General features: G+C 43.0%; 1 protein-coding gene across 1 annotated transcript in view; it reads right to left on the bottom strand.

The window, feature by feature from the left end:
• The window catches only part of PSPC1 (paraspeckle component 1), a 68560-nt gene that overhangs the window by 23722 nt on the left and 31849 nt on the right, over window positions 1-12989 (bottom strand). The window contains exons 5-6 of the mRNA XM_073662407.1: window positions 6725-6809; window positions 4314-4416 (exon numbers count right to left, since the gene is read on the bottom strand). Coding sequence (XP_073518508.1) covers window positions 4314-4416; window positions 6725-6809 — 188 coding nt within the window. The remainder of the gene's footprint in view (window positions 1-4313; window positions 4417-6724; window positions 6810-12989) is intronic.

Below are 12989 nucleotides of genomic sequence, written 5' to 3'. Positions count from 1 at the left end.
CATCAACCCCAGCCCTATTACCGCACTGCCACCGCACCAGGGCAGCGTGGAAGAGCGAGGCTAAGTGCCAGAATTGGCGCATCCTATGAATGCGCCATTTCTGGGGCAGCTGACGGCTGGTGTTTCTAGCCTGGGAGGGGGCCAATATTCATGGCTCCCTTCCTGGGCTATTAATATCAGCCCCCAGCTGTCTGCCTAGCCTTTGCTAGCTATTAAATTAGGGGGGACCCCACGTCATTTTTTTGGGGGGGTCCCCCATTTTAATAGCTAGTAAAGGCTATGTATTCAGCTGGGGGCTGATATTAGTAGCCTGGGAAGCTCCGTGGGTATTACCCCCTTCCCAGGCTTCAAACATCTGCCCCAGCCGTCTGCTTAACCTCCGCTAGAGACTAAAATTAAGGGGAACCCCACGCCAATTTTTTTTTAAATAAATCCGTTATTTTAACACTAGATGACAAGTACAGTAACCAGCACTGTCACTGTACTTCATATATATGTGACTGACATGTTTCTATCTATCTAATCTATGTGTGATGCTCTATCTTTCTGTTATAAATTGTCGGGTACAGATGCTGAATTGCCGGCCGGCTTTTTTAAAGAGACGGTGCATGAAAACACTATTATTTGTTTTAATAAATCCTTTACACTAAATGACAAGTACAGTAAGCAACACTGTCACTGTACTTCATATATATGTGACTGACATGTTTCTATCTATCTAATCTATGTATGATTCTCTATTCTTTCTATTCTAAATTGTCGGGTGCCGGCTTATGCCGCTGCTGAATTGCCGGCTTTTCATATATTGTCACAAAAGCGATGCGAACTCCCCTGCTCCGGACACAGTGCAGCGCTTCTGTGACAAGTGAAAGCTGTCGGCACAGAAGCCCTGCGCTGTGTCCGGAGCTGGGAATACGCAGCGATGTGTCAGTTTCAGCAAAGAAGCACTGACTGTCTGGACCTACCGCCGCCGTATTTTAACTCCCTCCACCTTATATTAACTCCCACATGGCAGGGATACGTCCACGGCAGCTTATTAACACCCCCAGAGTATCCCCGCATGTCAATTTCTGAAAGTTCAAAAGCATTACCGGCGTATAAGACGACCCCAGACTAGACAGAAGATTTTTCAGTCTTCAAAAGTCGTCTTATACGCCGGAATATACGGTACCCTTAGGCTGCGTGCCAACTACGCATTTTTCTAGCGTTTTTGATGCGGAATTTCTGCAGCTGAAACGCTTTAAAAACGCTTGGTAATATGTGCCCCATGGTCCCCAATGATAATCCGGATGAGCTGTGCACATGCTGCGGAATTTTCCGCTGCGGATTTTCATTGCGGAAAAATCCGCAGCATGTCTATTATTTGTGTGTTTCCGCATGCGGATTTGACTTTCCAATGCATTTGAAAAACTCATTGCAAATCTGCAAGTAAAAACGCTGCAAAAATGCTTAAAAAAACGCGTGTAAAATCCGCATGTGTTTTTACTGGCAAGGACATGCAGAAATGCTGCGGAAATTTTCTGCTTCAATTCTGCATCGTGGGCACATAGCCCGAGTACCACATTTTTAATCTTGATTTCTTTTAGTGTTTCTTAAAGCCCTAAAGTTGCCATTTGAAATGACTTTAGTTTTGTGCCATGTCTGTGATCTGCTTTTTTTCAACAACATTAAACAACTGAATGAACATTCTCCGAGCCCGGTGATTCCATACATTTTGCCAGGGGTTGTAGTAATTGGCATCCAGTTATAGGTTTTTTTGAGTTTCAATTTTTATGTTTTGGGGTTTTTTGAAGTTATTACGTTGTACCCCACCAGTCACAAGAGCATCCACCATTTAATTGAACAAAGAGGCTAAAGCACCTCGCTGAGCACCATGTCGCCTCGGCTGCCATTGGCCTTTCTCGGCATCCCACATAAGCTGAAGTTAGGATTCATCATAACCTTGTTTAAATGATAGATAGTAGTGATGAGCAAACGTGCTCTTTTAACATTTTCGCCGAGCATGCTCGGGTGCTTTACGAGTATGTTCGGTCCCTGCGTCTCCATGATTTATGACTGTTAAGACAGCCTCAAAGCATGACAAACGTTCCTAACAAACAGGAAATCCCTGCATGTGTTGAGGCTGTAACAGCCATAAATCATGCAGACGCAGGAACTTGAACTTAATATACGAGCACGCCAAAGATACTCGGAAAGAACCCGAGCGTGCTCGGCGAAAGGGTTAAAACGAGCACACTTGCTCATCACTAATAGATACACATGTTAATATTAAAGGGAATCAGTCAGCAGTTTTGTTCAATGTAATTCGAGAGAAGCATAATGTAGGGACGGAGACCTTGATTCCAGCGATTTATTACTTACAGGTCTACAGGCTGTCATTTTCATACAATCGCTGCTTTCTCTGCAGAAGATGTAGCAGATCTATGCAGAGCCCTGTGTAACCCCCACCCCCCACCCCACCCATACAACACTGACAGCTTTCTGTGTACATTGCATATCGAACAAAAGCTGGTAATCAGCAGTCGTGCCAGGGTTACACAGACTGGGTTGACTAGGAGGCACAGGACACCTTGTCCTGTTGTAATCTCCTGCTGATAACACACTGATTTTATTGAAACAGGAACACAGCCCATTAAGTGACATCACTGTGATCAGGGTCTCAGCCCCTAAATAAAGCTATTCTCCGATCCCTTTAAAGGGGCTGTCCCATTTAAAATTGTGGTTGCAAACTGAGCTGTTAATTCACCCTACAGTTCTGCCTCTGGTCTTTATTAATCAACTGCAGCAGTGACCTCACGTCTACAGTGCTTGTAACTGCTGCAGCCAATCAATGGGCTCAGCCAAGATAGACAGCATGAGTTGCTGTGCCCAGTGATTGGCAGCAGTGGTTCAATGAAGACCACAGCAGCAGTCGAGAAGCAGCACTATACCTGGGGAAGAAACAGCTCATTTTGTTACTTTAGTCTTCGGCAACCCTACAGCCTACAAAGTATGAGACGTGGCTGGTAATAAAACAGGTCCTAAAATAAAGTCATGGAATCAAACTTATTGTATTGTAGAAAATGATACCGGATTTTTATATTTATGCAAAGTCACACAAGTAATGCATTTCCATAAAAAACAATGAAAGCACTTTTCGTGTAGCTGAGAATTATAACTATTTTCTAAAGGTAATATGTTACTCTAGTATACAAATGTACATTTTTATATTCAGACAAGGCTGTTCACATTTCAATACACAAAGTGAAACCTGTATCAAGGGAGAAAATAGGAAAGATATACAGAAATGCGGTTATTTCCAAACAGGTCTGGTCATTTTTACTTCAGTTTAGATGCAGATATTGTTATTTCTGGTAGTGAAGCTGAGAATAAAGTATTCACATATGTAATAAGACCATTAAGGTCCATTCTTATAAATAAATAAATAAAATAAAAATAAAGTACTGAAGAGAGATGCTCAAGAACACAAACCAGTATCTGAAAAATGACTACGCATTTCTCTTCCTTTTTTGCAGAACTGATAAGTACCCCAGACAGTTTTTCCCTGGTAAGAACTGTATTTGAACTGTATTCCCTGCCACCATTTTTGCTGAATTACAAAGACTAATAAAATATATGATGATAAATGTGGTCACACACATACATTTTGTTTCATAAACATTTTTTTTTATGAAATGGTAAAAAAAAATTTTTTCACACCAGAGTAAAGCAATAAATTACAGACTGATATTCTAAAAGAGAAAAAAAAAATATGTGATTATAAATATAAAGAATTATATTCATGCTCGAATATAGACACTGAGAATTATCACCAAGCTGCTCAGGGGTAATGTGAACACGGCCTAAAATAGAGTAAAATATTAAATTTCGATATACTCCAGAAAAAAAGGCCCCAAAAAAAAATATATCTCCGGTAAATTTGTTATTTGGTGATTTAAAAGGCTAAAGTACAAGAAGATGAAGATATCCGATACAAAGCTGAGCACGTCAATAGACAATCCAACGCTAGATCACACAATCATCACATTCCAGGACGTTTTCCCTCAGAAATAAGAAAACAATATTTACAATAAAATACAAAAGCTTTTGTCAATGAACACACGATGCTGTTTTTTTCTTGGTTTTGGTACCAGCTTTCACGGTAGAAGAGCAACACAAAATCACACAATTACAAGAGTAGATTGTATTACACACAGATGTGAGGGATGTAAAGAAGCCCAAGAACATCCACAACTCTCAGCAGGATGAGGATGGGCTATCTACAAGGAGACTAGTTTTACGTTAAGTGGGATGAATTTGGAAGCAGTACTTACAGTGTCCATGTAGGCGGGCTTGAAACTTTCCTGACGCCTAAGATCATCCTGATCCCTCTGACGAATCATCTCTTCTTCACGACGTCTCTGCTCTTCTTCGTGTCTACAATAGATGTTAATATGGAGAACATGAAATGGGGCACATAACGGTGTGATGCCCAAATCTACTCTGAGTAACTGCACTAGCTGGGTCAGTGTAATGGCATGGAGCATCTCAAGGATCCACCGAGTCAGGGGTCATCTCTGAATTATCTGGTGTCAACCCCGAGATCTGAATCCAGAATCAAAGAAACTTACCAAGTGATACTGACCCTTCCCTGGAAAGGAAGCAAAGCAGGACCTTTCATTTATTCATACTTCAGTACAGGAAATCATATTTTCTGCTTATGTTATTTGCTTCTTTGGTGTCAAGCATCTTAAAAAGGCTATGCTAGACTCGAAACGTCTCAGAAAACACTTTAAGGGCCTGATTCATCAAAGCTTTTACGTCCGTATTCTGGATTAAAAAGCTTTGGGGTAGAAAAATAAAATAAAAAAAAATCACTAAATTTTAGTGCAACTGGTGGCTTTGTGTCCTCAAGCCATTTTCGCCCATATCCAACAAAGTGTGCAGAGCTGGGGCATGATGGGGGGGGGGACCTATTGATTTCTGGGGGTCTGAACTTTTTTTGTCCCCCTTAGAGTGGAGCAGAAGCAATGCACATGCCCGCCTGCCGCTCCATTTATTCTCTATGGGGGTGCCCAGCACTGTGCTCCGTTTTCTCCACCAGCCCCATAGAGAATGAATGGAGCGGTGGTTGGACATGTGCACTGTTGCTCCATTCTAATGAGTACAAAAGTCCTCTGAAGATAAAAGAAAATGTGCTCATCAGTGCAGGTCCCAGCGGTTGGACCATCACCGATCAGTAAGTTCTCACTTATCCTGTGGTGAGGCGCTAACTAGATTTCACAGGGGAACAGCTTTAACTCACCTGCCACCTAAAGTTATTGAGCGGACTCATCCTGTCCCGCTCTACACAGCAAAGATCAATGAAAACTGGGATATATATCTTTTTTAATATATGGATAGCCATCCTCGTGCCATGCAGCTAAAGCTTATAACCACTTTACGTCATATGTCGTGTCCCCAACTTTGATGCGGGCTCCAGCACCGAGCCTGCACTTTTCCCCGCTGACTTAATCGGAGCTCCACCCGCAGATGATAACCAGTTAAATCCCACTGCGAATCAGTGACCGCAAGATTTAACAGGCGGCCGGAAGCGCATCACAAATCCCATCTATCATCGCCCGTGTCACATGATTGGGGGCGCCAATGGGTTGTCATGACAGTCAGGGGTCTGCTGAAAATGAAGTGCCTGTCATTGTGAATCTCCTGTGAACGCCGGCCCATGGCTGGCATTCATAGGAGATTGTGATTTTCTGTATACAGAGCAGTGCTGAAGCACTGCTATGTATAGTACAGGCGATAACATGATCGCAGCTTCAAGCCTCCTAAAGGGACTATTCAATAAAGTAATAAAAAAAATACAATTTTAAAAATATGGGGAAAAAACAACAAAACACAAAAGTTCAAATCACCCCCCTTTTGCCCATTGATAATAAAACAATTAAAAAAAAACTAAAATACACGTTTGTATCACTGGGTTCAGAAATGTCTGATCTATCAAAACAAAGCAAACTAATCAAATCGGTAAACGACGTAATAAGAAGAAAAAAAAATCTAAACACCAGAGTAACAGTTTTCTGGCTGCTAAAACACTGCAAGAAAAGGCGATCAAAACATCGTATCTACCCCAAAATGATATCAATAAAAACGTCAAGTGAGGGCGAAAAAAAATAAGCCCTCGCCCAACCCCAGATTTCGAAAAATGGAAATGCTACAGGTCTCGTAAAATGGCGACAAAAGCAAAAACCTTTTTCATATAAATTTTGGGGAAAAAATTTCACCACTTAAATAAAAAATGAACTATACATGTTTGGTATCTGCGTAATCGTACTGACCTGGGGAATCATATTACTAGGTCAGTTTTACCATACAGAGAACATGGTAAATAAGAAAATAAAAAAAAACTATTGTGGAATTGCACTTTTTTTTTTTTGCAATTTCACGGCACTTGGAAATTTTTTTCCTGTCTTCCAGTGCACTATATGGTAAAATCAATGGTGTCACTCAGAAGCACAACTTGTCCCGCAAAAAACAAGCCCGCATACGGCTATATTGACGGAAAAATAAAAAAGTTATGCCGCTGGGAAGAAGGGGAGGAAAAGACAAAAAAAAAAAAAAAAAAAGAAGGAAAATGGCCCGGGGGTGGAGGGGTTAAAGCATCCACATTTAAAGCATATAATGAATAAGTCATTCACACAAGGTTAAAATAAACATATATTATATACTACTTGTCTGACAAGGTTACCTCATATGAAACTGCTTTCGCTTTTGAAGCTCCTGGTTCCTCAGCTCCTCTAATCTTCGCAGCTCCTCCTGGCGTCGCATTAGATCTGCACAACAACAAAAAAAGCACAATTTTCTTACATATTCTCCTTGGAATTATGATAAAACAATGATAAACCACACAAAAAATATATTATAATATATATATAAAAAATATATATAGCACAAACTCACATATGGATCCCCTGTCGCTGGCCTCTCCTGCTCTACCAGCCTGGTCAGAACGTGGCTGTAGACAACATGTCAGATGCTGACCAGGCTGGATGATGAAGTGGGGAATGGCAGGAGATCGAAGGGTGGGTATGTGCCATTTCTTATAGTACTCTCAGATCTTCTGTTCATTATAAAAAAGGTGGAACAGCCCCTCACGCTGAACGTAGTGATACTGACTACCCTCACTACTGCCACACGCAGCGTAATGTGCTTTACACAATATTATAGTTTGGACCAGTCTCCATAAAGAAAAAATGGTCCACCTAAAGGGAATCTGTCACCAGGCCTTTGCTACCTAATCTAAGTGCAGCATGAGGTAGGGGAAAGATTCCAGCAATGTGTCACTTATTGGGCTGCTCGCTGTCATTTTGATAAAATCACAGTTTTATCTGCTGTAGTTCTACTAGTTCTCCGAATGCTGAGCTCTGTATAACCCCGCCCACACCACTGATTGGCTGCTTTCTGTCCATGCACAGAAAGCAGCCAATCAGTGGTGTGGGCGGGGTTGGACTACCTGGCAGCAGGTTTACTAGTCCTCTAGTCATAATCTACTGGGGGGGGAAAAAAAACGGTGATTTTATAAAAACTACAGCAACCAGCCCAGTAAGTGACTCATTGGTGGAATCCGGGTCGCTGGCTCTACATTATGCTGTTCTCAGATTAAGTGACAAAATCTTCTAGCTAAGAGAATTCTTTCAATCTCTTTATGTTACTAGTGTTTCCCATTTCAGCATCTGTAGGGAATCTGAATACTTTCTACCCTGCCCATGTCATGACTATGCTAATTGTGAAATATTAATATTTGGCTACGCCCATGCCTCAAACCCAGTGGAAAATGTTATGCTACTACATTAAAGGGGTTGGCAGACACAATATATAGGGGTGAAATAAGTATTGAACTGGTCACCAATTTTCTAAGTAAATATATTTCTAAAGCCGCTATTGACATAACATTTACCAGATGTCGGTAACAACCCATCCAATCCACACAAGCAAAGACATCAAACCATAGATGTCCATAAACTAAGTTATGTGTAATAATGAGAAATGACACAGGGAAAAAAGTATTGAACACAAGAAAGAGGTACAAAAAGCCACAGAAAGTCATGATACCAGCTGAAATCTATCAGTAATTAGAAAGCAATCCTGCAAATGGTTCAACTAATAATATAATCAGCTGGTTCAACTGATGGCCTATAAAAAAAAGTGTCTCATTACCAAGGTGCCACACAAGAAACATCTCATGATGGGTAAAACCAGTGAGCTGTCTCAAGATCTTCGCAACCTTATTGTGGCAAAACATACTGATGGCATTAGTTACAGAAGAATTTCTAAACTACTGAAGGTTCCAGTGAGCATTGTTGGGGCCATAATCTGGAAGTGGAACATCATTTCACAATAAACCGGCAACGACCAGGTGCTCCCCGCAAGATTGCAGACAGAGGAGTGAAAAGAATTATCAGAAGCGTTATCCAAGAGCCAAGGACCACCTGTGGAGAGCTACAGAAACACCTGGAATCAGCAGGTACAATTGTTTCAAAGAAAACAGTAAGTAATGCACTCAACCTCCTTGGCCTGTATGCTCGCTCACCACCACTCCACGGCTGAATAAAAAGAATGTTCAAGAGATTTAAAAATTTGCTCATCATTTAGACAAGCCTGTGAAATACTGGGAAAATATACCGTATTTTTCGGACTATAAGACGCACTTTTTTCCTCCAAAATTTTGGAGGAAAGTGGGGGGTGCGTCTTATAGTCCAAACATATGTTCGGCTGTGGGTGCTGGGGGGGCAGCAGCGGGGGATGAGCGGGGCACAGGAAGCAGCCGCCTACTGCAGCCTGCACTGTGCCCGCTACTAAAGAAAATGAATATTCACTGCCCCCCACGCAAATGGGCGTGGGGAGCAGTGAATATTCATTTTCCTTAATAACCGACACAGTGCCTGTAGCGTGGCTCCTGGTAAGTATGCCACCCTTCATCCCGGTATGTATGCCTCCCTCATCCCTCTTCCTGGTATGTATGGCCCCCCCTCATCCCCGTTGCGCTACACAGAAAAAAAACAAAAAAACAATTATACTCACCTCCTCTTTCCTCCAGCGCTGGAGTGTGCTACAGTGTGCGCGCTATTAGGGAGAATGAATGGTCACTGCTCCCCAATCATGCAGTCCTGGAATGGGGAGCAGTGACTATTACGGCACAGCATCTTGCTGTGTGAGGGCGCATGGCAGTTAAGCCATGCGCGGCTCACACAGTGAGAATCCTGAGGAGGCAGAGCGGGACACAGATGGAGGAGAGAGGAGGCGAGTATAATTGTTTATTTTTTTCTGTGCAATGTGACGGGGAACAGGGGATGCCAAGCATACCAGGATGAGGGGGGCCATACATACCAGGAAGAGGGGTAAGAGGGGCCATACATACAGGCATGAAGGGTGCCATACATACCAGGAAGAGGGATGCCATATATACAAGGAAGAGGGATGAGGGGTGCCATACATACCAGGATGAGGGGTGCCATACATACCAGGATGAGGGGTGCCATACATACCAGGATGAGGGGTGCCATACATACCAGGATGAGGGGTGCCATACATACCAGGATGAGGGGTGCCATACATACCAGGATGAGGGGTGCCATACATACCAGGATGAGGGGTGCCATACATACCAGGATGAGGGGTGCCATACATACCAGGATGAGGGGTGCCATACATACCAGGATGAGGGGTGCCATACATACCAGGATGAGGGGTGCCATACATACCAGGATGAGGGGTGCCATACATACCAGGATGAGGGGTGCCATACATACCAGGATGAGGGGTGCCATACATACCAAGATGAGGGGTGCCATACATACCAGGATGAGGGGTGCCATACATACCAGGATGAGGGGTGCCATACATACCAGGATGAGGGGTGCCATACATACCAGGATGAGGGGTGCCATACATACCAGGATGAGGGGGGCCATACATACCAGGATGAGGCATGAGGGGGGCCATACATACCGGGATAAAGGGGGCCATACATACCAGGAAGAGGAATGAAGGGGCCATACATACCAGGAAGAGGAATGAAGGGGCCATACATACCAGGAAGAGGAATGAAGGGGCCATACATACCAGGAAGAGGAATGAAGGGGCCATACATACCAGGAAGAGGAATGAAGGGGCCATACATACCAGGAAGAGGAATGAAGGGGCCATACATACCAGGAAGAGGAATGAAGGGGCCATACATACCAGGAAGAGGAATGAAGGGGCCATACATACCAGGAAGAGGAATGAAGGGGCCATACATACCAGGAAGAGGAATGAAGGGGCCATACATACCAGGAAGAGGAATGAAGGGGCCATACATACCAGGAAGAGGAATGAAGGGGCCATACATACCAGGAAGAGGAATGAAGGTGCCATACATACCAGGAAGAGGAATGAAGGTGCCATACATACCAGGAAGAGGAATGAAGGTGCCATACATACCAGGAAGAGGAATGAAGGTGCCATACATACCAGGAAGAGGAATGAAGGTGCCATACATACCAGGAAGAGGAATGAAGGTGCCATACATACCAGGAAGAGGAATGAAGGTGCCATACATACCAGGAAGAGGAATGAAGGTGCCATACATACCAGGAAGAGGAATGAAGGTGCCATACATACCAGGAAGAGGAATGAAGGTGCCATACATACCAGGAAGAGGAATGAAGGTGCCATACATACCAAGATGGGTGTGAGGGTGTGTGGGGGGGGGGTGGGCATACATACCAAAATGAAGGATGCCATACATACCAGGAAGAGGGATGAGGAGGGCCATGCATACCAGGATGGGGGATTGGGGTGCTATACATACCAGGATGGTGGATTGGGGTGCCATGCATATCAAGATGGGGAGGAGGGCCACGTATAACAGGAAGGAGGGGGCCATATATACCAGGATGGGGGATATTAACAGAATTGGGGGACATTACCCCTATAAAAGTGTCAGCAGCAGACCCCCTCCCCCTTAACAGGGCATCATGACTACATTTTTTGCTTACATTTTTTTTCTATCTTTCTCCTCTAAAACATATGGTCCGGTGCATCTTATAGTCCGAAAAATACAGTTGTCTCGTCAGAGGAGACCGAAATTGAACTCTTTGGATGCCATAATACACATGTTTGGAGGCCAAAAGGCACTGCATATCACCCCAAAAACACCATACTAACAGTGAAGTTTAGAGATGGGAACTTCATGGTGTGGGGATGTTTTTCAGCATACGGCACTGGCAAACTTCATAGGATTGAAGAAAGCAGGGCTGTGGATCTGAGTCCATTTTGGTGGAGGCGGAATAAAATGGACCGACTCCAACTCCTAAAATATATAATACAATGGGTACAGTAGTTCAATGCAGCATGTGCTGTAAATTTTTTTCATAAGAATTTGGGAAAGTTATGAAATGTCCTATAAATGTCTGTTCTGTTCCTGATCTAAGGATCTCGGCTTTTAGTTGAGATGAATCTGTGCTGCACTTTATGTACACGCTCAGTAGTGAAGGCAGTGCTGTGGAGTTGGGAGTCAGGGAAATTGAGGAGTTGGAGGTTTGGCTTACTGACTCCACAGCCCTGGAAGAAAGGATGAATAGACAAATGTACTCAGACATTCTTGATAAAAATCTGCTGTCATCTACCAGGATGAAGATGAAACGAGGGTGGACATTTCAGCAAGACAATGATCCCAAACACACAGCCAAAGCTGTTAGAATGGCCGAGCCAATCACCTGGTCTGAATTCAATAGAAAATGTATGGAAGGAACTAAAGCGCAAAGTTCATAGAAGCAGCCCACTGGACCTTCAGGATTTGAAGTATGTTTGTGTGGAAGAATGGACCAAGATCACAGCTGAGCAATGCATGTGATTAGTTTCTCATACAGGAGGTGTCTTGAAGCTGTCATCACCTACAAAGGCTTTTGTATGAAATATTAAATAAAATCTCAGTAAGTGTGTTCAATACTTTTTCCCTTTGTCATTTCTCATTATTACACATAAATCATAGATGTCGATAAATTAAGTTGATTTTTGCCTGTGTGGACTGAATGGGTTGTTACCGACATCTGGTGAGAATTTCATGTCAATAGCACCTTTAGAAATATATTTACTTAGTTCATATATACAGCGGGTGAAATAAGTATTGAACACGTCACCAATTTTCTATGCATACAACTGGTCACCATTATCAAATTGATGGGGGTATGACAGTTGGCACCCCCGCCGATCAGCTGTTCTTTGCTCTGGCGACAGGCGAATATTAAACACATGGATCAGAGCTGCAAAGTGTCGCTATAAGGCGGAGCAGCCACTACAGCCCAGCTGCTATCACAATAGGAGCTGTTCTGCAGAATCCTGCAGCGGCGGCTAAATACTGAATAGTGCTGCATGTTTAAAATATATACAGGTGGCCACCACCGCAGCAAATAACTGCTGATCGGTTGGGGTTCTGGTGTCAGATCTCACTTATCTGGTATTGATGATCTAACCTATGGTTAAATCGCTGAACTATACTCACTATCACGGAATAAAATAAACTTTGCACATAACAGTGTATTTTCATCTCAAGTCATGTACCACAACCCTCCCACCCACCTCTTTTCAAATGGACATAACCAACTCCAATTCTGCATTCTCAGCATCAGTTTTCAAAATGGTGTTTTTCAATCTGGGTTTCTAGATATATACCTAGTGCTTTAGTAAATGACAGGGATCTAGAGATGTATGCAATACATTATTATTATTATTACAATAGACGGAGTATTTTTGGTATGATACTGATCCGATCCCACCCCCTCAACAGTAGCTCAAAACTGGCGCCCTTTCATCTTTCTAGATATATTTATGCAGTTTTAGTGTGTATTATTCCTTATTGGTGTTTTTACCTATTTAGTCCAATAAAACGTTCCTTGTATGACACCATTTATTACAACTAAACCAGGGATGTCAAACTCAAACACACAGAGGGCCAAAATGAAAAACTTGGG

This window comes from Phyllobates terribilis, unplaced genomic scaffold (genome assembly GCF_046119375.1).
Source record: "Phyllobates terribilis strain yellow unplaced genomic scaffold, ASM4611937v1 Scaffold_2__4_contigs__length_985480577, whole genome shotgun sequence".
NCBI lineage: Eukaryota > Metazoa > Chordata > Amphibia > Anura > Dendrobatidae > Phyllobates > Phyllobates terribilis.
Note: the sequence above shows the minus strand (reverse complement) of the source record. Positions and strands in the feature narration are given on the sequence as shown.